General features: G+C 36.5%; 2 protein-coding genes and 2 long non-coding RNA genes across 6 annotated transcripts in view; 2 read left to right on the top strand and 2 right to left on the bottom strand.

The window, feature by feature from the left end:
- Window positions 1–1,382, top strand: part of LOC125273965 (interferon-induced very large GTPase 1-like) — a 35,484-nt gene extending 34,102 nt beyond the window's left edge. For both annotated transcript variants that reach the window (XM_048199885.1, XM_048199874.1), the window contains one exon: window positions 25–1,382. The gene's annotated coding sequence lies outside the window, so the exon portion shown is untranslated. The remainder of the gene's footprint in view (window positions 1–24) is intronic.
- A 6,453-nt stretch (window positions 1,383–7,835) lies between these two features.
- LOC125274010 overlaps window positions 7,836–27,372 on the top strand; it is a 30,518-nt gene continuing 10,981 nt past the window's right edge. Inside the window, exons 1-3 of one of the 2 annotated variants that reach the window (XM_048200022.1) lie at window positions 7,836–8,452; window positions 26,399–26,743; window positions 26,820–27,164. In XM_048200022.1, the coding sequence (XP_048055979.1) occupies window positions 26,440–26,743; window positions 26,820–27,164 (649 nt within the window). In that variant the 5' untranslated portion in view covers window positions 7,836–8,452; window positions 26,399–26,439. Of the gene's footprint in view, window positions 8,453–25,126; window positions 26,235–26,398; window positions 26,744–26,819; window positions 27,165–27,372 lie in introns of those variants that run through there. The other variant, XM_048200013.1, reaches the window with a different exon arrangement.
- On the bottom strand, window positions 12,986–16,464 carry LOC125274209. The gene is made up of 5 exons (XR_007186199.1): window positions 16,276–16,464; window positions 15,312–15,330; window positions 14,948–15,072; window positions 14,528–14,581; window positions 12,986–13,853 (listed from the first exon to the last, which is right to left on the bottom strand). It is a non-coding gene; the product is annotated as an uncharacterized LOC125274209 (long non-coding RNA).
- LOC125274243 lies at window positions 19,668–23,581 on the bottom strand. The gene is made up of 3 exons (XR_007186217.1): window positions 21,785–23,581; window positions 19,957–19,984; window positions 19,668–19,882 (listed from the first exon to the last, which is right to left on the bottom strand). It is a non-coding gene; the product is annotated as an uncharacterized LOC125274243 (long non-coding RNA).

Here is a 27,372-nt window from a genome sequence, read left to right on the forward strand (position 1 = left end):
TTTTTTTTTTTTTTTTTTTTGCAGGGTAGCAAGTCAAGTCATCTTCATTTATATAGTGCTTTTTACAATACAGATTGTTTCAAAGCAGCAGTGATAATAGAAAAAATTAATGGAAGTGATTATTTTGCCTTTACAGCAGCTCTAGGAAAAAGTTACTATTGAGCTAAAGTAAGTTTTTGATTGAATCACTTCTGTTGCGAAAATCATTCATTATTAACTCAGGGGCCACTTAAATGACATCTTTTTAACTGAAAACGAAAGACTTTCAATGCGTTCTTGCCGTTCATTCACATGTTTAGTCTATAGGTATGTGCGTTTGAATGTGCATGTGCACTGACGCTTAGTCTTTTTTACATCTCTTCTTCTTCATCTCATCTGGATAAGACCTGGATATGGCAGACTATAGTAAATCTTGGGATAAACAGAGAGAGACTAATTTTAGCGTAGATACCATTTTACTTATGATGTAGCAAGTACATCAGGTGTTATGGGAAGTGTTCCCGGTTCTGGCTGACCTAATTTATGCAGCCTAACAATTTACATGATTTTAATTATAGAAGTAGATGTGTTATGTGTATGCAAGGTGTCAAGAGAAATTAAGTGTTCTCTTCCAAACAATTTAATAAAGATTTAAATTATAAGAAAACATATCACAAAAAGCAGAAAATTGTTGATCTTGGAAAATCTCTAGGGGGAATGAAGTTTACACAAGGTGATATAAAAACACAAACATGCTGTGCGCTCAAGTGTAGTGTATACCACATCCTGTAAAAATGAAGTATGTTGCATAATGTATGTGGGTGAACATGGGTTCTGGGCTACAAGAGCATAGTTGCGTGTAACTGCCAAAAATGAAGACAGTTAGGAAATAAATGTCTAGCAAGGTAGAAATCTGATAAAATGTACAATAAAAAATGTGTGTATTACTAAAGCCACTGACACAAACAGGAAATGTAATGGCGCAAGTAAAAAAGATATTAGATGCAAATAACATAGCAATTGATACACAAAGCTAATATGTTAACACAAGTAGAAGGAACATGTGGGTAAATGAAGAGATAATGTGTCTCAAAAGTGAATATAAAAACAGGGGCCCTTAGAGCTGGTGTGTGTGTAGAAGATCTGTTGAAAGAGAGAAACAGCATTCAAGCAAGCAGCAAGCGGATGCCAGCTCCAGACCACAATCCTCAGAAGATCAAAGGAGACACTTTTTTTTTTTTTAGAGAGAACATAATACTGAGTAGGGCAGAGGGTACACTTTAAAATGTAATTATTTATCTGGCCCATGGAAATTCCAGCTTAGCTGGCATAGAGTGGTGTATTTAGCTTTTGCCTTTGCAAGAAATAATAAAATGAGAATGGGGACTGCCCTCAAACTCTGATAGTATTGTCTCAGTCTGTTTATTGTTGTAGAGTGAGAATCCATTTGGGGTATCAGAAGTTGACTGTCTGAAAAAAGAAAAAAAAAAATGTTTTTTTATGAAGATATCTCAACGGATTTTACAAAGTCAGTCAAGGTTGCCAAACAGTCGCAACAGAGTGGGCCGTGGGAGTGCATTAGCAGGCATAGCTGTTCACTGAGGGCGAAGAGCCAGCTGTGTAGCACTGAACGGGAGGCTAACCCACCCCACCCAGGTAGGCTTGGTTGATATCTGAACCGTAGGCCTAGGAGATATGGTAGTGGTGTGGTATATGATAATTTATCTAGACTTTTGATTATTCTATTTAACTCTTTACTCTTATTGTACTCGTTCATTCAGTTCTCAGAGTCGCACAGGGTCCTCGCACCAGCTGCTATGCGGGCCCACGATCACAAACTTGCCAGTCTGATCAATAACCAGAGGTTATGGCTAAAGCAATTTAACAATGTGGCCAGTGCTTGCTATTGTTAAAAGGTACCCATGTAGCCCCATACAATCGCCTATATAACAACTTAGTTAAAGCTCTGACAATAATCAGGGGTTATGACCAGTACTATGAGGTAATGTCGTCCCTCGATAGTAATTTATATGGCCCCATACAGTTAATAATATAACTATATAACAACTTAATTAAAGCAGAGGCAATGACCAGAGGTTATGACCAGTACACCTTTGTCTAGCCCCATATAGTGAATGTGATTGCATAACAACTTAAAGTCAAGCAGTTAGTCAGAAACCTAGTATCTCGCCAGATGTGCCCCACGCTCCATACAATCCGAGATCTTGTATGTACTTAAACCTGGTCATAGATTCGCAGTAACAATGGATACATCGTAATCTACTGAAGTCAATAATTTCAGAGTTAGTCAGAATAAAACCAAATGTAACAATTTATTAGGTAAATGTATCATGCCAATTACACTATCAATTCAAAGACAATCAATACAAAACATCAAATGCTCAGAAAAAGAGTAAAAAGATGCATACCTGACATTAGAAAAATACAAACTTCTTTCAAATGGAAACATAAACATTTTGTTTGGTCATAACATGAAATAACAGTAATTTATTTTTTGCATTCAATAATTCTAATTTAGTAAATATGTAAAATAAATATATTTTTATTGCAGCAATTGTTATGTGTTATTTATTTCAGTGTCACGTGATCCTTCAGAAATCATTCTAATATGCTGATTTGATACTTTGATAGTTATTATCATTGTTAGAAACAGTTGTGGTATGGGTAGGTTTAAGGGTAGGGGTAAGGGTTAAGGGATGGGTCAACAATATATATATGGGTGCAAACTACGGGGTAGCTAGGGGGAGCGCGGCTCCCCTTAATAAGACATGGGCTCCCCTGAAAATGTGATTTGTGAAATTTTAGGGGGTCTCAAAAAATAATGACAATGTGTTATTTTGATGTGCAATTTCAGTTGTGTGTAATGTGATTATCGTGGATTATTATGTGTAAAATAGCAAAAATATCATTCATTCATGCATGACGGCGATTTAAAACTAATTCACTTCAATAAAGATAACTATACATGCTATTCTTGTCATGAGCATCAAGGTGTGGGGGCACTGTGGTGTAAATTCCACTGTTTAGTACATGTTAACTCAAAGATTCATAGAAAAAATATAAAAGTTGGAGTTGTGGTCGATTCTGTGTTAAGGTAAGGCATGTTATTTGCAATTATGTGTTCTGGCTGGATTGTTATAGGTCTGCGTGACTCTCGATGTCTTGGCCTAACTGAACGTTATACTTTTTTTTTTTTTTAAATCCACGGTATAGTTTGAACACTGTATATATATACTATACCATGGACTTTGGGGGAGCCCAAAGTATTATATTGTATATACACTGCGTTCCAAATTATTATGCAGTTGACATATGAGTAAGATTTTAGTACAATAAACATTCAGATTTTAGTTTTTCTAAGAAAATGTTTGTTTGTTTATTTATCCATGTCTTTTTAGATAACTGGTATCAATCTCAGACAAAATAATTTGCCAGATATATGGAAACCCTACTTAGAGGTTGTTCCACATTATTAAGCAAGTCACAGTTCCCATGCAATATGGAGAGGAAGAAAGATCTTTCTGAAGATGAAAAGCATGAAATGGTCCAATGATGTGCAAAAGGCATGAAAACAACTAATATTGTGTGAAACTGAATGGAGATTATCGAATTATCTTAAGATTTGTGAGTGATTTAGAGCACAGCAGAACTCGGTCAGATAAAGGCTTATTAATGAAAGTTCCTGTCAAAAAATGTAATTGTATTAAAAGGGAAGCTATAAAAAAGCCAGTGTTGAGCAGCAAACAGGTATTTGAAGCTGCTGGTGTCTCTGGAGTCTCAAGATGCTCTCCATGCAGACTGGCAGTTGTGCGTAAAGATGCATTTTAGACACCACTAACCAAACCTCACAAAGAGAAACATTTACAGTGGGTGTACAAATACATTTTCAAACAGTTTTATTGCTGTGGTGTTTTTTTGCAGCATGGGATAGTGCATAGTGCATTGTACAATAGTGCATTGTACTATCCACTATCCTCCTTTTTATACCATAGCTGAAAATGGCCAGTTATGAACTCCACATATCTTGCAAAAGTCATTTTAATATCCTCCATCTCACTTCCCAGTATTCCAGCCCAAATCATCACCCACCAGCTCCTTGCTGACGTCGCAGTCTTGTTGGAACATGGTGGCCATTCACCAACCATCCAGAAATCCATCCATTTAGACCATCCACTGTAGTACGGCATTAGTCAGTGAATAAAACTATTTAAAAATGAGTCTTCATGTATTTCTAAACCCACTGTAAATGTTTCTCTTTGTGAGGTTTGGTTTGGAGCGGCTGAAATGCATCTTTACGCACAACTGCCAGCCTGCATGGAGAGCTTCTTGAGACTCCAGAGACACCAGCAGCTTCAAATACCTGTTTGCTGCTCAACACTGGCTTTTTTATAGCTGCCCTTTTAATGCAATTACATTTTTTGACAGGAACTTTCATTAATAAGCCTTTATCTGACCAAGTTCTGCTGTGCTCTAAATCACTCACAAATCTTATGATAATTCGATAATCTACATTCAGTTTCACACAATATTAGTTGTTTTCATGCCTTTTGCACAACATTGCACAATTTCATGCTTTTCATCTTCAAAAAGATCTTTCTTCCTCTCCATATTGCATGGGAACTGTGACTTGCTTATTAATGTGGAACAACCTCTAAGTAGGGTTTCCATAGATCTGGCAAATTATTTTGTCTGAGATTGATAACAGTTATCTAAAAAGACATGGATAAATAAACAAACAAACATTTTCTTAGAAAAACTAAAATCTGAATGTTTATTGTACATAAATCTTACTGATTTGTCTCTTGCATAATAATTTGGAACGCAGTGTATAACTGTAACTACATAACAAACTTAGTTACATTAATATAACTATATTAATTATATAACATGCATCTGAATACCTCTTAAGCAAACTAAACCTGGAACCTAACCTGCTCCGGAGCGGGTTATGTTCAGAGAGCAAGTTGCTATGGCTACTTACATATCCTGAAAGTTACCTCCGTTTTTGGAACCGAAAATTGAGGTTATCCGCTTACTTACTCTTAAACATACCCAAGTATGCCACATAACCTGCTTTTTGGAATACCCCCCTGTTCAGTAGTTCATGTTTAGAGTTTGTTTTTCATTAGTCATTAGTTGTAATTAGTTGTTCTCTACTTGTTCACAGTTTCCCACCACTTGTTTGTTACTATAGTTTCTGATTTGATTAGTGTTTTAGTTCAGCTGTGTCCTGTTAATTAATCTAATTAGATCTTCAGTTCACTTTGTATTTAAACCCTGCGTTTCCTTCTGTTCGTTGTCAGTTCTCTGTTACATTCTACTGGTTGTTCTGTTCGTTTTATAGTCAAGAGTGTTTTTGTTTCTAGTTCTGTTAAATAAACATTTTCTGCTGCATTTAGATCCTGCAATTCTCCTTTATTTCCAACCAACTGTGACACATGGTAATATTTAATAATGCAATATTATAAGTATTTAAAGGGTCATGAAACCCCAGAACACATTTTTTGAGCTGTGAACAGCACTACACTAAAGGTAAAACACTAAAGGTACTCATTCATTTTATTTAAAAGTTGAAATTAGTTATTTTTGCATTTTTCAGAGCGATTTCTGTCTTCCGGTTTGAAAAGCAAAGTCGGAGCAACGTCACAAAATCTGATGTCATCGTGTACCACCAGCAAGATCCGGAGTGCTGGTTGGCTCCAAGTGTGGGCTGGTCGAACATGCTGACGTCAACAGTTTCTACATTTATTCATGACTTAAAGCTCATTCAATCCAATCACTGCGCTGTAGTTTGCATAAGATTATAATTGCGGTATTATGCATGAGGAAGAATCACTTCTCTTGCCTATAGGGTGTGGTGTAGGGTTATTTGCATATAATTATGCATAACTTATAGTTATTACTACAGTAACTACATGTAACGTGTAACAAGGACACTAAAATAAAGCGTTACCTACATTTTTGCCTGTTTTATCTTAGTTTCTTTTAATTGTGCAGCATTTTAGTTTACTCTGTAGTTTTTAAAGTGCTTTATTAAATATGAATTGAGATGTATATAATAATTAAAGGTGTTTGATCAGCAGCTCGTGCCTCACCTCCTCATCTCTCTCAGCCTCTTCTGCCAGTTTACTGAAGAAATAATCATCCAGCAGTGATCTGAACACAAAGAGAGCAGCTTTATGAGACGTTTACACAGCTGACAGACTCTATCTGTGTCTCAGTTCATCTGTCAGACTGTTGAGGTTCATTCTAGATGGTCTGTGATAAACGACTATATATTGTGTATTAGTTACTGCAGCTCAAATGAAGCTCAATGCACCCTCTGATCAACCATTATCAGACAGACCTCTTCCCGCTGCGGGACGTGAGGACGGCCGCGGGTCTGCTGGACATGACTGCAGGTGAGTGCACCTTCACCGGACCTGTGGATCGAACACACTCGCCTTTAAAGGTCCCGTTTTTCGTGTTTTTTTTGAAGCTTTGATTGTGTTTATAGTGTGCAATATAACATGTGTTCATGTTTCGCGTGTAAAAAAACACAGTATTTTTCACATAATTTACTTATCTGTATACCGCTGTTTCCACTGTCATAAAAACGGGCTGATGACTTCCTTGTTCTATGAAGTCCCTCCTTCAGAAATACGTAACGAGTTCTGATTGTGTCAGCGGTTCCTGTGTTGTGATTCGACAGCTCTGAGCGCACTGTGCCCGGAAAGGTCACGCCTCTTACCATAACATGGAGATGCACGCGCTCAGTGTTATTGTAAACATGTCTTTAATTTTACCCTATCCAGGGTATCTGCAGATATGAACAAGTTAAATTTAAGACTTTTTAAGACCTTTTTAATACCACCTCACATGAAATTTAAGACCAAATCTGTTATGGAAACACACACACACACATTATATATATATGTGATCAGCTAGAGCCACGTCCTGGCACCTTTTTAAAAAAAAAAAAAAAAAAAAAAAAATATATATATATATATATATATATTTTATCACATTAAAAGATATGTCATATATTGTAATAATACATACTATTGTTCTGTAAAAATAAAAAGCAGCATTTAATAATCATGATAATAATTAATATAATATAATATATTAAATGTATAAATAGAATTGTTATTATTAAAGTACCTGCGAAATGTTTGGAAACAACTATTGATTTTAAAAAAAGTCCCTTCTGCTCACCAGGGTTGCATTTATTTGATCAAAAATACAGTAAAAACAGCAACATTGCGAAATATTCTTACAAATAAAAAGTTTTCTATACTTTATAAAAAATATTTTATAAAATGTAATTTATTCCTGTGATCATTTTCAACATCATTCCTGCAGTCTTCAGTGTCACATGATCCTTCAGAAATCATTACAATTTGATTTTATGCTCAAGAAACATTTCTGATATTATCAGTGTTGAACAGTTGTGCTGCTTCATATTTTTGTGGAAATGGTGATATTTGTTAGTTTTCTTTGAAAAATAGGAAGTTCAATGAACAGCATTTATTTGAATTATATACGATTCTAATGACTAATAATGCGTTCCCAAATGCAAATTTAAACGTCACAAACAAAGAAGCATTTACAGTTAATCGAAAATGAAAACACCACTGTTACAGCAAGCATGCAGCGCGTCAGACTATTATTTATATAATTACATCACAGCCGTTGCAAATTATATATTTAATACCACCATTCATAAAAAAAAAAAAAGTTACCAAACACGTTTCCGCGTTGATTGTACTCGCATTTGGCACATTTGGTTCATATGTCGCGTCTAAAAACGCATGGAAAACGCGTCGGCGCCGCTTTCTCCTTTCCAAAGCGTTCCAAACACTGTTGCCAACTATTTTCAAAGGAAAGTAGCTAAAGCCTGCCCAAAAAGTCGCTAAATGTCGCTAGATGACGTCATGCGAAAATTAGCATATTCGTGACGTCATCACGTCGGTTGCATTCTGCCTGCCTAATGTGTTTTCTCTCCTAATCCGTGCTCACATAGCCTACTGTATTTTAATACAATATAATATAATATAGCCGAATGTCAAATAAAGCTGTTCTCATATATATATATATATATATATATATATATATATATATATATATATATATATATATATATATATATATTAGTGGTGGGCCGTTAACGGCGTTAACGTGCTGCGTTAACGCGAGACTCTTATCGGGCGATAAAAAAAATATCGCCGTTAATCTATTCTCAAAGTTGGGTTGGGAGCTGGGTCTATACTACGCAAGCTATGATGACTTTCACCTTGATATTTTAGCGCGGATGTATACCTAGCCGAACTGACCCTTCGCAAAGACCCGCCCCCCTTAGTTACTGTTGCTTTGTCCGACAAGCCGTGGTGCTGTCACGCCACACGCAGTGATAAATGCATCACGGAGCAAAGAGGACAGTGACAACACGTCGACAGACAAGACAGAGCAGGTAACTTATGATATTTAACAAAGTCCCAGCTTTAAAACTGTGTAGTTTTTTAAGAAATTCAAACAATAAAACCCGTTTTCTTTAATGTGTCGTTACCATGGTCGTGACATATTGCTGTAGCGCCTCAGCTCAAGAGGCTCGTAAACCGATCATCTCTTACTACGAGTCCATTTATAGCATCAAATAACCATGAATGAACATGAGAATCAATGTTGTTTCAAACGCGGAAAGATGTCAATATACAAAATATAATATACAAAAGTTCAACTCCACCGAGGTTAATCTTCTAACTCCTATCTGCTTTGTCGGACAAAATGGCGGATTACTTTTAGTCATTTTCTGCGTCCCAATTCGCCTACTTATACTACGCCCTAAAAGTATGTACTCTTTATGTGAACAAAAAGTACTTACTTTTGAGTGTGTAGCAAAAGAGTAGACAAGCTTTGGGACATACTATCACGTCATACAATTGCGTCTTTGCTCTCTGTCGCATCCTGTCACCGTAAACTGCCCTGTCAATCATCTTACATCCTCAACATTTCATTTAGCTAATTTCCTACCGTATCGGAGAGAAATGCAGCACGTTGATATGCAGTCGTAGGGCTGGACAATAATTCAATATCAATATATATCGCGATATAATTTTTTTCGATAACGGTGATATGACTTTTAAACATATTTCCGGTATTTCGATATATACATTACAACATTTCTCACTGACTTGAGGCGCAGCCGTTAGAAAGAGCAGAACGCGATTGGCTATTTGCGTGATGACGTACACCACAGAGACACCCAGCCATCAGCCAGTGCTCAGCTTAACTATTGGTTAATATGGTTTGTTTAAAATAGCAATGTGGAAAACAGACAGACAGAGTTCAGATAATGTATGTTTCAGTCGATGGATGCGCAAAACGTTACAACAACGATAATCAAAAAGCGTGGACAAAACAGTCAGTCTTTGTAAACTGTTAACAGCTAGTGCCATATCGTTAGCCTCATAGCATAATTGCCTAAGTATCATTTGAAAATGAATGACTTAGGCAATTATGCTATGAGGCTAACGATATGCTCTAATGTCCAGTCATTTACGCCGTCATCACCCGGGTGTTGATAGCGCGCGAGCGCAGGTGAGACCTGAACAGCACACGATGCTATCTGTTTAAACTAAACTCATTTAAGCCTTGATTTAAAACTTCAAGAACAAGACGCGAAAGAGAACTCGCACGCGCTGTGAGAAGATTTGTGTGCGCTCATCCGAAGCGCGCACACGCTTATTTCAGACAGCGCGCAAATACTGAGTTCTCTTTCAAGTCTTGCGCTTCGGCGGACAAATTCATACAAAAATTGTCAACATGCCCGTCTTGTCGAGTATCCTAGCAAACATAGTCAGTTATGTCTTAAGTGAATGTATAACAGTCGAGGAAGACATCGCATGTGTAACAGTATATGTACTGGATCGTGCATGTCTTAAAGGGGAAAAAAAAACTATTCCTGCTGCCTGTTTTTAATGTTAAATCAAACAACAAATAACAAAGAAATTATTCACTGCTCTTGACTGAATAGTTTTTGTAACTTCAATAATGATTAATCGTTATTTATTTTATACAGTAAAGATAATATGCAGTGTTATTTTATATTTGATTATCCATTTTCTGTACCTGAAAACTACTGTTAGATACCTGAAAAAACTGAAAAGCACTGTTTATTTTATTTGAATATTTGCTTTATTGTACTTATGTGATGTTGCTTGTAGTTTGATTGTTTGTTCTTATTTTCTTTATTTTTATTTGACAGTAGTCCTATTTTTAGGGTCACGGTTTCGGTACGGTTCGGTATGTGCTATACCGAAACTGTGACCCTAAAACCGTGATACAAACCGAACCGTGAGCAATTTGAACCGTTGCACCCCTAGTGTCATCAACACTCAACAATGTCCCTGCCCCAGCAATGTTTTTGTTGTTTCTCACTGTTTTTTTTCTGTTTTTACTGCTCACAATCTTTATCTTGGCTGAAGCACTTTTGTTTTAATCTATATTAAGGATAATAAAATCAGCCTACGTTATAGTTTAATGTTAAAGATATTAATATTACTAAAGTGAGTGAGTCTTATGTTTATTTTTCATGTTTGTATGAAGGCTAAATACAAATAAAAGCTAAACATAAATTTATTTGAACTGTTTTTATTTCTAAAATATTATATAGTTTTATAGGAAGAGATTTCATAGATTCGGCAAATTCATTTTTCAGACGTTTGTAGGTACAGACATCCGTTGTGGCCATTCTTGGCAGTTTTTCTGAGGCTATTATATAGTTCATATCGATATCGGAATTATATCGTATCGACCGAAATTAAGAATTATATCGTGATATAAATTTTGGCCATATCGTCCAGCCCTATGCAGTCGCGAGTCTTTCATGTGGAGAACTCTCCTCATATTAATGCATAATGATGCATTTAAAAGTTAATGGCCAATCAGATCTTTATAAAAGTCCACATGTCTTCGGCAGAATTCAAATGAGCCATTTTAATCTAGATTAATTCCAAAATTAATCTAGATTAATCTAGATTAAAAAAATTAATCTATGCCCACCTCTATATATATATATATATATATATATATATATATATATATATATATATATATATAGCCTATGTTTTATTTTTTTTGTCCGGCAACAAAACACGTATGATATAATGAATGACATTTTTATACATTTGTAAATTACATGAATTCAGAGAGGATGAACTAAGGCTCTGTGATAGTGAGTAAAATAAGTGATAATAAGCACACGAGAAAAATGGAAATTAAAACCATCAAACTAAATTCTTTAAATATAAAACAAAGGAGAATCAGAATAGTGTTTGGTCCGTGGCAACACAGTGTGCTCGTATGCACTCGCTCATTCACGTCTGTCAGATGCCGTGCACAACATGCTTCTTTGGGGCCCGTGTGGGGCCATTGCGGGCAGCCCACTGTGGGCCCAGATACCGGCGTGAAATGCGGGGCACGTGTGGGCCCCACACTATGGGACCCAGGTGGGGCGCCAGTGGGACAGCCCAAAGTGTGGGCTGACTGGGCTGGCCCACACTAAGCAGAGCAAAACTAACCATTTGTGGGCCCACAGCAAGCCCACACTGTGGGCAAAGTGTGGGTATACTGTGGGTACACTGGGAAAAGAGTGGGCATACTGTGAACAATGCACAGATGTGTAAGAACATACCTTTAGCTTTAACAAACAACAAGATTAGTTTGGTTCTACTTTGCATTTGCCACAACACACACAAAACAAGTTCACTTGTTGAAAGAATACATTGAAAGTCATATGTTTCAAATAATTTCATTTATTCACATTCATGTAAAAAAAAAAAAAAAAAAAAAAAAAAATATATATATATATATATATATATATATATATATATACACACACACACACACTATACATTACCATTCAAAAGTTCAGTAATATTTTTAAAATGCTTTGGAAAAAAGTTCTTTCTGCTCATCAATGCTGCATTTATTTGATTAAAAAAAAACATTAAAAAGAGTAATATTCTGAAATAATATTAACTTAAAATAACTGCAGGGCTTGACATTAATGCTTGTCTAGGACAAGTGGATTTTTTGAAGTGGCAAGTGAAAGAGAATTGTTCTTGCCCGACTGGACAAGCAGCCTGATAAAAATGCCAATAACAAAAAATAACTAGGGAATCACCAAAAACATGAGAATTGTTCTGGATTCATTTAGTGTAAAAGGTGACTGATAGTAAAAAATTATATAATATATTGTGTACTGACGGTAACAAGGTTGTCCTGTTGAGACTCGCACAGCCTCTCGAGGAAAAATCGCAACAAATGTGCCCAGCTCACTCAAAGAAACTCAGTTTTAGGGTTAGTTCACCCCAAAATGAAAATTCTGTCATTAATTACTGACCCTCATGTCGTTCCACACCCGTAAGACCTTCGTTTATCTTCGGAACACAAGTTAAGATATTTTTGATAAAATCCAATGGCTTGTGAGGCCTGCACTGAGAGCAAGTTAACTTAGACTTTCAAAATGCCCAGAAAGGTAACTGTTCCTAAAAACATTTTTAAAACAGTTCATGTGACTACAATTGTTCAACCTTAATGTTATGAAGTGACAAGAATACTTTTTGTGCATTAAAAAGACTAAATAACGAGCATGTATCATACGATCCCAAACTGCCAAAGTCACATGATTTCAGTAAACAAGGCTTCATTGCATCATAAGTGTTTCAAGATTTCAATGGTACAAGTGACTTTGGCAGTTTGATACACGCTCTGATTCGAAACAAAAGATGCATAAAGCTTCAAAGCTTCATGAAGCAGTGTTTAGTTCAGTGACGAGTGCTAGATATTGTTGTATAAAGTCGTTATATTGTTTTTTTGCGGCACAAGTATTCTCTTCACTTCATAACATTAAGGTTGAACAATTGAAGTCACATGAACTGTTTTAAACATGTTTTTAGTAACAGTTTCCTTTCTGGCTCCTCACGAGCCATTGGATTTTATCAAAAATATCTTGTGTTCTGAAGATGAACGAAGATCTTGCGTGTGTGGAACGACATGAGGGTGAGTAAGTAATGACAGAATTTTCATTTTTGGGTGAACTAGCACGACCAAGAGTGCTGAATTCCATCACAATTGAAAATGTGACACTGATTTCATGTCATTGTTTGAATTAATGACTCAATGACTCACTCATTAAGAGTTACCTGCCGCCACCTACTGGCAGTTTAGTTTCATGTTTAAAAGTATCATTCTTTCTGACATTTTTTATTATCTAATCTCACAACATTTTTAAATGCAGTTGTAATTTTTCAGTGTAAATTATTTAATTTGACTAGTAACAGTGTCTTATTACACTAATTTAATTTATTGATCAAATTTAAGAATTTAAAATGAAAGATGAAGCATTTATTTAATAATGGGGAAAATGCGCTTTATAAAGGTAAAAATATCATAAATATGGAGATTTATACATGTCACAGCCGGCCTTAACACTGATGCTGCAGAATAAATTGTATTTACAACAAAGTTTGTGAATGACCGATTTACTCGTCACAGGAAAAGGCTTAATGTCAAGCCCTGAACTGTTTTAATATATTTTACAAAGTAAAATTTTCCTGTGATGTTAAAACTTAATATTCAGCAGCCTGCATCTAGTTGTCAGTGTCACATGATCATTCAGAAATCATTCATTTGTGGATGGAGATGAGTGATCAATCCCCTCGGGTACCAGTAGATCTTTGCCTGATCTCCAGTCTTCTGGTTCTTCTGCTCCTTCCACCATCCCGGTCTCTTGCATTATGGAGCCATGATTTAACAGGAGTTTCCACTTCGGAAGCTGTGGCCTGGCCGCTTTTTGTGCGCTTTTTTGTCTAAAGTGAAAAAACAACAACAATTGAAACATTAATTTAAAAAACAAAAAACAAAACACGAGTTTTGTATACATTACATTTGTGTTTTCTCAAGGGTTAGGACATTTCCAACCCAGGGAACAATCTTTTGAGAACATCTAAATGAACTTTGACTGGAGAAACCTGAGAATAATTTGAGTTCCTGAAAAATAGTTCCATGTGTTGCTTATTAATGTTAAAAACAATTTTAGACTGTTGTTGAGAAAGATACAGAGAGTGAATAAACTGAGGGCATGATGAACTGAGAGCATGAGAACAATTTACTAAAATTGTCAACACGATGTAAAGAAAAAAAATTGTTTGCAACTCACCCTCATGTCATTCCAAACCTGCATGATTTCTTCTGTGGAAGATGATATTTTGAAAACTGACCATGTTTTTGTCAATACAATAAAAAGTCAATGGGATCCAATGCAGTTTACATTGTATGGACAAAACAGATGAAACATTCTTCAAAATATCTTCTTTTGCATTCCACAGAAAAAAGTAAGTAATACAAGTTTGGAACAACATGAAGAACTATACTTTTAACGTAAGAAATCATTGATGACTTTAACTTTCAGCATGAATATGTAATTTTTATTAAAATAAATGCAAATACTGAGAATGTGTCTGACAGTCAAAAATGTACTTACTCAGCAAAAGATGCAGTGGCTTGTGCCTGAGCGGCTCTCCTTAGGTTTATTTAGCTGTGGTTAACAAAATCACAAAGGAGAAAAAGAGAGAAAGAAATATTGAATAAATCTATACAAATTAAAATGTACTGTATTCATTTTTCATCAGTGATTACTGACTAATCAGCATGTCAGGAGTTCTCAGCTCTGGTCCTCGAAGTGCACTGTCTTGCACAGTTTATGTCCACACCTGATCAATCTCACCACATGTGACTTTCTAGTCAGTAAAAGAGCTCGATTGGCTTGTTCAGGTGTTGGACCAGGGTTGGTGCTAAAGTCTGCAGGACAGTGGTCCTCGAGGGCCAGAGCTGAGATCACCTGCAATATGTTCTGAACATAACAATTCAGAGATCCAGAATGACTGCTAGATCGATCACTCACGACAGTGGTGTCCAGTCCTGGTCATGGAGGACCAACGTCCTGCAGAGTGTAGCTCAAACCGTCCTGTAGTTCCTGGTCATCCTTAAGACCTGTAGTCAGGAATCAGGACTAGATGGCAAAGAATACTGGAAATAGAGAGAGGACAAACAACATTTCAATGGTATGAAGCCAGTTTAAATCTTTTATTCATGAATATGTACAATGACATCTGAGAATGTGACACATGGTACCACTGTACTGTCAGATACAGTGATATCCAAAAGATTAACAGATAACAAGCAAAATGTTTATGAAAGTACAGTTATTTGGTGCAATCAACAATACAAAAACTGAGAATGTGTCAGACAGCGAGTCGAATACTTACAGAGCAGAACCAATGATCTCTTTACACACAATGAAAAGGAGAAAAAGAAACAAGAATATTTCAGTTAAATTTTGCTCTGTATGGATGAACATGCTGATGAAATGTAGGCCTATACATTCAAGAGAAATTATACATCAATATTTAATGTGAATATAACTGAATTAAAAATGTTAGGCCATGAAATTATATCTTTTCATAATTAATTAATTACAGATGGTTGATTTCATTTGAAATACACAGGCCAATGACTTATCTCTCCCTGCGTCTCAATCAGCTCATCAGCTCCCTAGCTCATGAATCAGTATTTCATTAAAGTGAATGAGGCCGACTCCCTGATCAGTGCCCTAACTACTGAACTAGGGAGCTGATTGAAACTCTCTCTCTCTCTCTCTCTCTCCCCGTGCACGCGCCAGCTTGTTCAATTTGTTATTTTTAGGTCACGTTAACATGATAGCAATATAAAAATACAAAGCACATGTATATAAATAAATATGGTTTGCTGTCTGAACTGTCAGCGCACAGTGTTTATCGATGTATGAACGGTTATAAAATCATATGTAACGAGTTTTAATGTAGGCCTCGTTTACGTCGCTATTTTAACTATAAAACGGACGTGACTGACTCATTTATGCCTAGCTCGGTTGTAGTTCGCTAACATAGCAACAGGAGAACAATAATAAATCAAATTAACACCAAAATGGATGTAAAACAATTCAAGGCATTGAATTTATGCAGTTTTAAAGTACATATATAAAGTATAGATTACCAGAAAATGGGCTAGTCGACCGTTATAACCGTTAGTCATTTAAACGGCAGCATATGTTACAATCAGATTAAAACACTAAAAATTGGTGTAATTTAATTTTAGTCAATAAATTCATTAGCATTTTCATCTGTTACACTAATTTTAACAGAAATCTCAGAAATTACCATTTAAAAAAAGCTTATAATTTAAAAAGCTTACCGGTTTGAAGCAGAACTGGGCGGTGCAGTCGAATCCGGAATGACAGCTCATTAGCGATGCAGTTCCAGCAGTCTCATTGGTTAGAATTAATCACGTGATGACGCCATCTTCCGTATTACTAATAAAAATATATTTTTTCCTTTTTTGCCATTTCAGAAATATATAAAAATATCAAATTCATCAGTGATGTATATATATATATATATATATATATATATATATATATATATGCGTGTGTCTACAAAACAAATACATCATTGATCAACCATTTACATTGTTTTATTGTGACAAATAAGTTAATTTTATTTTATAAATACAGTAAAACTTTCTATTAAGTCTATGCCTATAATGAATTTTAGCTCCATTTATACTTATGTTAAGTATTCTGTAAATATATTTTAAAAACTCATTAAGACATATACTGCATTAAAAGAACAGTTATAGTTAAATTTATATATTTATTTCTGTCCAATAAGTGAATATATTGTTATTAATACCTGTGTTGTGTTTTTATAAATACTTATTGTGAGTGATAATAGTTACTAACCTCTATAAATGCATTGTTGATGGCTTTAAGTAAAGTCAAAACATAGGATGCAATTTTCCTAAAGAAAATGTTAAGTAATCATGAGGATGTGCACATTATACATTTTAAGTTGTTTTGCAAATGTACCTGAACAATAATTCCAATATATAAAAAAGAAAGAAATCATTATAAACAGTTCTTTTTAATATTGCATACTAGCAGAACACTGCAACAACATTTTTAAAGGAACAGGGGAACAGCTGCTAAGCCAACAGGCAAAGACAGCACTTGCCTTGCTATCTTGACTGTGTGCAGTTTTAGTGGTGTGGGCTGTTGAATCTAATGACATATATATGACTGAATCGTTAAAAATAGTTTGATTAACCCTGATTTAACAATGATTTAACTGTGCTGTTAACATGGTGGGCTGCCCACAGTAAACACTCATGTTGGCACAGTGAAAAACTTCTGTAGGCCCTGTATGAGATAACCCATTGGGGGGCCCGTGTGGGTTTTCTGTGGGCAAACCCACAGTGGGTTGCCCAGAGTAAACCCTCATGGGGCCCAAATGGACAAAACTGCTATGGGCCCCGCATGGGCTAACCCACTGGGGGCCCGTGTGGGTTTTCTGTGGGCAAACCCACAGTGGGTTGCCCAGAGTAAACCCTCATGGGGGCCCAAATGGGCAAAACTGCTATGGGCCCCGCATGGGCTAACCCACTGGGGGCCCGTGTGGGTTTTCTGTGGGCAAGCCCACTGTGGGTTTGCCCACAGAAAGCCCACATGGGGCCCCAAAGGGTTTGCCCTTGCCCACACTGTCCCACAGAAAACCCACACTTACCCGCAGTGAGCCCACACTGGCATGTTTGCTGGGCAGCGGTGCTGCTGCTCCTCTCAGCCACTCAATGACGGCAGCGGGAAAGCAAGACCTCGCGCTCACAGGACAGTGCTAGTGACATTTGAAAAGTTACTGAGGTTTGTCCAAAATGTCGCTAGATTTGTTGCTAGGCGCTTTTTTGAAAAATGGTCGCTAAAGGGGTCTGAAAAGTCGCTAAATCTAGCGACAAAGTCGCTAAGTTGGCAACACTGGTTCCAAAGCACTCGGGCGCTCCGGTGGCGTCTGCCGTTACTAAGCGACCATGAGCTGCGCTCTCCATGACGAGTTTGTTTCAGCAAAGGATATATGGATTTCCAGAACCGAAAATCACTAGCAGTAGCTTTGCCACAGCAGATTTATTTAAAAATGTGTGTCCGTGTACAGCTCTGATCAGATATTCCTACATCTTTGCTGAGCTTTGTTCTGCAGATGGCGCCTCGCAAGCGGCAACCTCCCCCTGTTTCTCGTGAAGCCAATACGGAAGTGAATTAAACTGCAATTCATCGACTGGCCGCTAGGGACAGGCTGCAGAAGTGAGCAGAATCTCATTGACCATCATGTTAAATTAGTCAAGTTTACAGCAGAAAAAAACATGTTTACAGTCTGGTTCATATTGTGGTTTTGGTCTATACTGCGAATTTGCCCTTCATGACAACTCTGAGGGGGGTGAATTTTTTTATAGCTCATCCGTTTAAATTATATTAAGCCTTAAAGTTCTGCATAATTAAGGGCGTGGTCACTTGAGTGACAGGTATGCCGCTGCTGTCTGTGAGCCGTCATGTTACCTCAGCAGCTCATTTCAGCCGCTGAATTTGGCATCTCAGTCGTATTTGTGCTTTTTTCTGTATTATTTTATACAATATATGGCTTGCTGCATACTCGAGACAGATGTCAGTCTGTGTACATGTGCTCGCATGCGGAACACACGTTGTTGGATCGTCGTGGCATTGGCTAAAAGTTTTGTCCCTGACATTTACTACAATGACAATACCAGGAGGATATACAACTCCGACAGCACTGCTTGGATATAACTAAAACTGCTGCACTATTTTGAAAAATTATACTTTGGATACGTGCTCATTAGTTTGAGAGAACATTTGAGAGATATACATCTGGTACATATATATATATATATTACCCAAGTGCCACGGATTGGATTCATCTCGCGTTCTCTATTTCATTATAAAGGTATGAAATCCCATTTGATTTGTGTTATTTGCACACCCCACACAAATTAATTAGCCTACTGGTGTTGGAGCATCTATAACGTTATCGTAAAAAAATCACCGTAGATTGACAGTAAACCTTTAGTACTTTCTAATGATATTGTTATCTTTATTAATATTTTAGATAGTATCTAAGATAGATAGCTAGGGCGGGCGTGGTTTCAGCAACAAGTCGCATGGGCTCCAACTTCGTCCCGCCTCTTTGCCCATTTTCAGTTATCCGTGAGCGACGTGCGGTCAGGTGCAGCTAAGATGGCCGCGGCCTCATTTGCGCGTCAGAACTCTATGGGTGACGTCACGGACACTACGTCCATATTTTTTTACAGTCTATGGCTGGACCATTCCGTCGGTGACGTATGAGAAAATATAAAACATAACATAAAATATTTTTGCGGTAATGCAACGAAAAATATTTAAAACCTAGCGAATCTGAATTTAAGACATTTTAAGACTTTTTAAGGCCTTTTATTAGGAAAAGTATATTTAAGACTTTTTAAGACTTTTTAAGGACCCGCGGATACCCTGCCTATCAATTTGAGCCGGAATCAGACCCGGTGATTGGACTGCGGGATGAAAATAACAGCGTTTCGACGACATGGCGACAAACACACTCTACAAACGCAACTCTTGTGTATTCCTGTGGGCGGAGGTTAGTCAAAAAACTGTTTTAGTGACGTCATTAAAGGAGGAAGTAGAGGGATGTAGTCCAAACTGGCCGTTCGATGTAGGCGACTTCTGTTAAATAAAATATCTCGCTTGGCATTGAACTTTGAGCTTTAAAATTTTACAGATTTGATTTATACTCTAACAACAACATTACACACTAACTAAAGTTTAAAACATGGGATCACGAAGAACGGGACCTTTAAAACAGGTAAAACACGTCTGCTGTCATGAAAATACTGTGACTAGATCAGTGAATAATACCTTTATCATCATCATCGCCCAGCACATCTCCTAACACGTCATCTATAGATCCTGAGGGAAAGATGAAAATATGTTACAGCTCATATAATAATCAAACACAAGAGAGAAACACAAACTGAACTCACCTCTGAGACCCTTCTTCTGTTTTGAGGTCTGAAAAAGATGAAGTTACTATCATTCGTTACTATCATTTTATTATTGTACTGTATTAAACCACAGAATAATATCACATGGTCCAGGCTTGTATAAATTGTTTTACCCCCGACACGTCCCCCCCCACATTTCAAAATCTAAGTTTTGTCCCCCTCACTATTTCCCAATGTCAGATTTTGTTTTGCATTGCCTGCCTATCTCTGCCGATTTCAGAGTCTCCAAATTAATCCATTCTGCAACTTTTAAATGCATAATTAAATTTTTAAAAACGAAATTATAGGCTTAAGTGCAGGTTCCGAAAGTTGGTCGTTTTGTCGCTATGGTTACACACACACACGCTCTTTTATATGGCAAAAGTGGGAGACATAGAGCAAAATAAGTAGACTAGCACCAATTAAGTTTTCGTGCACTATATTCAAAGTCATCTGAAGCCATTCCATAGCTTCATGTGAGGGACAGAAGAAATATACATCGATAAGTTCACGGTCAGAAACTCGTCTTCCCTCCGCTACAGCTGTCAATCATTCAGCATTTAAACAGCGCGTCGCGTTCGGTAACGACAGTCAGCACGGGATATATTCCCATTATAATACTTGATATGTAGATAAAGAGCTGTGGATTTGCATAAAATGACTTTATCTTGCTGGAGTTTATTGCTGTTTCTGAACGATGTCATCACACTGGCTACAGGATGTCTGTTAGATCGCACAACACAAGGACTATGAATTCGTGTCACACGCACAATAACTGGAATTTAAAAATGAAAGAAACATATGATTAATAAACTGTTAGATACAGGGATTCTCTTTGTACTGTGAACTTTTCAATGCGCAGCACAACTGCGCGCTCTGACTCGATATTGCTTCAAGCACATCATTCTGCACCAGGGATGCGCATTAGCGTTTTTTGCTGTTGTTTTGAAGCGTTTCATATTATCATGGTTTTGCACACTGAAAGATTATTAATAGCCTATTTAGTTCTGTCGTATCTATAGCTTGTTGCCCCATTAAAAAGCTGCACAATACATTTAAAATAAGCGTCTTTTAATGTTACATTAATATAAATACATATAATTATTTACATATAAATCTAATTTCATAATACAAATAGTAATTTTAAACTTTTTATTAACATTTGGATTTATAAAATTACTGTGCAAAGTTTTTAGGCTAGAATATGTTTTGCTGCTGAATTATATACTGTTTACTAGTTTACTTATTTATTTATTGGTCAGCTTATGAATATATTTTTATTCATTTGTTATTTTTCTCTATAATGAGATGTTGTGTTTAGTGCATTCTGGATTGGTTAACAAATCAAAGATAAAGGCTCCCACTAATAAATTAATTCAACAAAGGTAACCTCTTTTGCTACATATTTTTAATGGTTTAATTGTATACTCTACATGTTTGACCACTTATGAACTATCATTTAGCCTACTATATGTTGTGTACATGACTAATGTGCCCTACCATCACCAATAAATAAATTACTTTTAGAGAACAAAATTGTTTACAAGAGAACAAATTTCTTTATTGATCTAGTCACGTAATTTTGCTCTCAGAATACACCAGATTTATGCATTTAAATTTAAAATGTACAAAATTTTCCTCCGGGGGAGCATGCCCCCGGACCCCCCTAGAGGATATATATATATAAATCTGGGGAACACCCCTGGCATTTACCCCAGGTTCAAAATCGCTCCTACGCCCCTGGTAGTATTATATTGCATGTATTATTGCATGTATTATTACTTTTGTGTATACTGTGTTTTATATAAGTAAGAAAGCTGATGTTTACCATATCTGCTTCCCAGCAGGAGAACCGGAGTGTTTATGGTGAAATCTGTGCGCGTGCCCGTTACCAATAGAAACCGGGACAGCCTCAAAAAAAGCACGAGCGCTGAGACCCAGATCAGCTGATCATCGTTCAAATCCTGCTCTGGACCCGCTGGAGAACCGCGTTTGCTGCTGGTTCTGGTTCTGGTTCTGGTTCTGTGTGGATGATTATTAGGACCCAGATCTGAGGATTTAGGTGTAAAATGAAATCCTATCTGTGTTCCGGACGCGAAGAGCTTTATGTTGTTGAATCAGTATTTCGGAGTCAAAGATCCTGAATATCTGCTACCAGAACCGACACATAAAGTCACTTTAATTCTAGAGATAGAATGACCAATAACTGATCATTCAGTATGAGCTCTACAGGTTTGAAATTCCGTGACGCACTTCCTGTTTACAATAGGTCATTGTGGGTAATGTAGTCCATATGCACGCGGTGGTCAGTTCTCAGTTCACGGCGTCTGTGTTGTGCGATCGAAAAAAAGGTAATCCTAACAACAGTGATTTGTATCGTTACAATTAAAATCGAGCAGCAATGCATAGTACACTATAGAAGACCAATTTCTTCCTCAGAGTAAAAAATAAAACTGCTGAAAAAATAGTATGGTTAAGGTAGGTTTTGGTATGCTGGTTTGAGCTGGTTTATGCTGGTCCAGGATCGACCAGCATAGGACCAGCAGCTACAACACCTACCTTAACCAGCATATACTGTTTTTTTCAGCAGGGATAGCCTTGGCCTTGTGAGAGTTTCAAGTTACTTTGAGTTAAAAAAAAAGTTCTTGTTTTGCATCAATCAAATACTGTGTATAGGAACGTACGGTACGAGAATATAAAAATGTGATTTTGGTAGGCTATTGAAATATCTGGCATGAGTTTTGACAATTTACCTATTTAAATTCCTTATGTTTTATTAAACTCCAAAAATTACAAAATATTATACGTAGGTTACAGAATCACGATCTTATGATGCTTTTGACCAGTGGCGCCTGCAGCTGTGCGTACCATGAGAGGGCGTTAATTAATGCCGTTTTTATTTTTTACATAATTTTTAAATTGATTATTAAAATCTATCTGCTTGCAGTCATGACATATTAAGAGAGCAAGCGAGAATGAGAATACATAAAGGTGTGCGTTTGTGTGTTGTAAAGTCAAACGTGTGTATGACTGAAACATTTGCAAAAAGGCCTAAAACTATTGAGTAGGGATGGAGAAATGAAGCCTCTTAAATCTCCAAAGGTTTCAAAGCACCAAGAATGTCGAAAACAGCGCCATCTTGTGGCAGGTAAAATTTACAGCACCCATAAACTTGTGTGCGCAAGAAGCACAAAAAAAAGCCTGACGACGCTAAATGTGTTCAGTTTTCTGATAATATAGTTCACATAGGCCTATTAAAGTTTGTCAATAGATGAAATGGATCAACAAAAACAATAATTATAATAATAATAGCCTACTAATGCATACTGAGTTGGTTGAGGCAAGTAAATTGTGCTGTTATTTAATTGTAAATACTGTTTATATGACAGAACATATGATGATGTAGTATAGGTTCAGGGTTGGGCAAAAATACATCAAAATGTATTTTAAAATAAAATACCAAATATCTTAATTTTAAGTGTATCAAAATAAACTACAAAATACAGCAGTCACGCCATGTATCAAAATAAACTACTGTATTTTTGTATTTTAAAAATACTAAAAAGTACTTTTACAAGGGAGCATGAAATTTCATCGCAAACTATCCATCAATTGGCCTATTTGATATATCCCTTCACCATTACACTGACTTAGTTGAATAAGTAAACAATGTTTGATAGCAACAGCTTTTCTCTGCCCCAGTCATGCTATAAATCTGACATATGCAACCAGTTAAAGGCACAATATGTAGGATTTTTTGATTAAAATATCCAAAAACCACTAGAACAATGTTATATATTTTGTTGACTTGTGTACTTACATTATCCCAAATGTTTCCAGAGAAATAAACAATTTTAACCATGACACAGACTGTGTCTGTGCGTCACCTATCAATGACATCATACCTGGACTTACTACCCTCGATATCTGGTTTTATTTTTTTAGAAACCATGGAAACATCAAAGACGCTTTAGTATATTATCAACACATTAAGTCTTTTTGTTTGAATTTTGTTTTCTTGATTTACTGTGAGTACCATGTTTTACCATGACTAATATCGATCTAGCTTACTGCAGTGTGCAACAAGTGTCTCATAGCAGCCACCAAGCAAACGCACAGAGTAGTACTATAACAACTTTCAACACACAAATGTTTCTAATATGATAAAACAGCACTGCTTTACCCCACATACGGCTGACCAGAAGAAGCGGAAGCAGCGACTGCGGCATAATAAAAGTTCCGCTGCTGTCAAGACGTGTGTCGCGCTCGTTTCTCATTAGCAATCGCTCCAACGGCCTTGTTTAGATCTCACAGCACTCAGCCCTGCTCTGCTTCATACTACAGTAACATTAATAATCTCATCCATAAACATGATTTCTGCCTGAGTCCCATTTTGATATTTTTCCATCAGCTGTAGACATGAAGACAACACCTCCCATGATTCCATGAAATCAAGGTGTCATCGAGCTTCGCCTTTGTTTTGAATGAGCGATCTCTAGCGGTGAAAATTTACATATTGTGGCTTTAACAGATCAAATATTCACATATATCTGTGATCTCCTATATGAAGTTTAGTTTTAAAGTAACAAACAGTTTAATGTTTATGAATGACTCATAATTGTATCCTGATTTAGTTACTTTGTGTTTGGTAACAAAGGGCCTACTTTGCATCAGCAACACTGACTCAATGACAAACAAGTAATTTATAAGAATAGAAATGATGGCTCCTGTTTTCATAGGAACTAGTTTCTAACTAATTAATCATTTGATTGTTAATCATAAATATAGGGGGCTGCTGTTTGGTATAATTGTTTTCAAGAACATTATGTAAATTGGTAAACTATTTAGCCTAGGCTATCAAAACAAACACCAAAACTTAACATGAACTGTTAAAATTATAGCAATTTATGCAAAAAATTGATGGAAAGCTGTCAGCCTGCACGTTTCTTACCTTGACCACCTTCTTCCATATGGATCGATTTTCTGTTCTGATCTCAACAAGTCTGGGCAAACTACTGAATAAGCACCAATCAGAGGCTGCAATTTTATGATGTCATCATGTAGATTTCTTACAAAGTATTTTACAGTATTTTAAAACTACAAAAATACAAAACACTAAAGTATTTTGATACAAAATACAAAGCAATTTTCATCAACCCTATCAAATACAAATTAATACTATTTTGTATTTGAAATACATGTAGCCTATCATAAATGCTAACCATCCCTGTATAGGCTACAGGCTTATATATACTGTAGGCTATTCAAAATGTTTAGTAAATGGACTTGAACTTCCATATGGTCTGGGTTCAAACATTCTGACACGCAAAGTGAAGTTTCACTTGACTAGAAAAAATGCGAGGCTTCGAAAACAATACGCACATTTCGGGACAAAGCTGCTCAGAGACAACGTAAAAAAAAAGAAAAAAATCACGAAGCATATCAAAGTACATCAGAGTGCAGTTACATGCATCAGATTTTCTAAGTGGGGAACATGAAAGAGACAGTCAATCACTCGATTTGTACAGCATTAGCACAGAAACGTTATTTATACATTGTTCATAAAACTTTTTTTACTGAATTTTTTTTTTTTTAATATTTTTTATTTTATTTATTTTTTTACATACAACAGTAACGTCCCCATATTTGCAAATGATAACGAAATATTCCCTTAAAGCTATGCCTAACCAAGAAAAAAATCGATTTAAAAAACATTTAATAAACTGGATGTTTTTAGCGTTCAGAGAACATTTAAAAATAACGTTTCCTAACTTAAAGGGAACATTAGCAGAATGATTATTTTTGTTTGCTGGTTGTTATCAGTCAGCAGTGCGCGCCTACTTCTTTCTATATCGGTCGGTTTGGGTTTAAAGCAACAGAACTGACCAAATGTAAAATAGTTCTTCAGCCAAGCATGATTGAGTAGGAAGTTGATTGAAGCATTCTTGTTTCCACAGTACGAGGTTTCTAAGTTTCTGAGAGCAAATGCATGCCTATGTCTTGTTTGTTTTAATGTTTTATTATCACATTTCATCACACTAGCTATTCTTTCGATGTTCCTTCCTCTCACGTATCTAAGCGACTGAGCCCCTTTAAAACTTTTTTTTAACGAAAGTGAAAGCAGAACGGTCGACGTGCGGCTGTTTCTTCACACCATGTCTGTAACTTTGTTTTTCATTTACAGCAGATAGCCTAAGTAATGCTTTGCGTGATTTTGTACTTGAACATGCACTTAAATAAATGCTTGTTCGTGGCAGCACTATTTATGATCTGTGACGGTAAGTACCGTATCCATTCACAAGATAGCTACACTTGTCTTGTAGTTGTAAAACTTTAACAAAACAGGTAGGCTATAGTAGCTATACGTAGAGCAAACAGGGACGCATCTTCAAAGGTAATATTCTTCTCTGTCTCATCTGATTGTTTTCTATTTTGTTTTTAGGGTTCTTAGTAAAAGGTCCGTCTAGTCCTCTGGTTGTTCCTATGGGATCTTCAGTGGTTTTGCCCTGTTATGTTGATGAAGCCTTACCTCTGAAAGGACTGAAGGTGATTTGGATAAGAACAGACTTGAATACTCTAGTGCATGTGTACCAAGATTATGAGAGTCGACCAGATGCCCAGTATCAGGATTATCATCATAGAGCTCATTTCTTCACTGACAAAATTAAACTTGGAAACTTCTCCCTCCGTCTGGAAAACGTGAGAACTGGAGATAAGGGTTTTTACAGATGTAAAGTTTACACTGAGCAGGAGACTGATGAAACCCTGGTTCAAATTAAAGAAGTTGGTGAGTGAAAATCTCTGAGTTTTTTGCTGTAAATTCCACTATATTGTGTGTTTTGATATTTAGTTTGTTCTTCCAGAGCATTTGAGTGTTTCAGGAGCAGATCATCTCGTATCAGCGTCTGTGGGTGAAGATGTCACTCTGAACTGCTCTGTGGACTCTCACATCCCACCTGAACACATTCAACAGGTTTCCTGGAGGAAAATGGATGGAAACATCATGATTCTGGTTTTTGAGAAGAATAAAACTCTACCAGCTGATGAGCGATACAGAGACAGAGTTGAGTTCTTCACCGATGAAATCCCTAAAGGAAACTTCTCTCTCAGACTGAAGAGTGTCAGAACTGAGGACCAGGGGGTTTACATGTGTCACGCGAATGCTGGAAATTTTTCAGCCAATGCAACTGCAGAAGTGGAGCAACTGGGTGAGCAAAAAAGCCTTCACTGATACAAGAGTTTTATCAGATTTAGTTACATTTTAATATTCAAAAAATAATAGGCTTTGTACAGTCTGAGAAACTGTCATTTTACTCAAAGTCAACAGAGTTTACTAATAGACCTATATATCTATGTGCAGAAGTAAAATAGTGCCATCTTTCGTCACTTGTAATTTGGCTCCAAATCTCAGGTGAA

Source organism: Megalobrama amblycephala, linkage group LG1, assembly GCF_018812025.1.
Source record: "Megalobrama amblycephala isolate DHTTF-2021 linkage group LG1, ASM1881202v1, whole genome shotgun sequence".
In the NCBI taxonomy this organism is placed as follows: Eukaryota; Metazoa; Chordata; class Actinopteri; order Cypriniformes; family Xenocyprididae; genus Megalobrama; species Megalobrama amblycephala.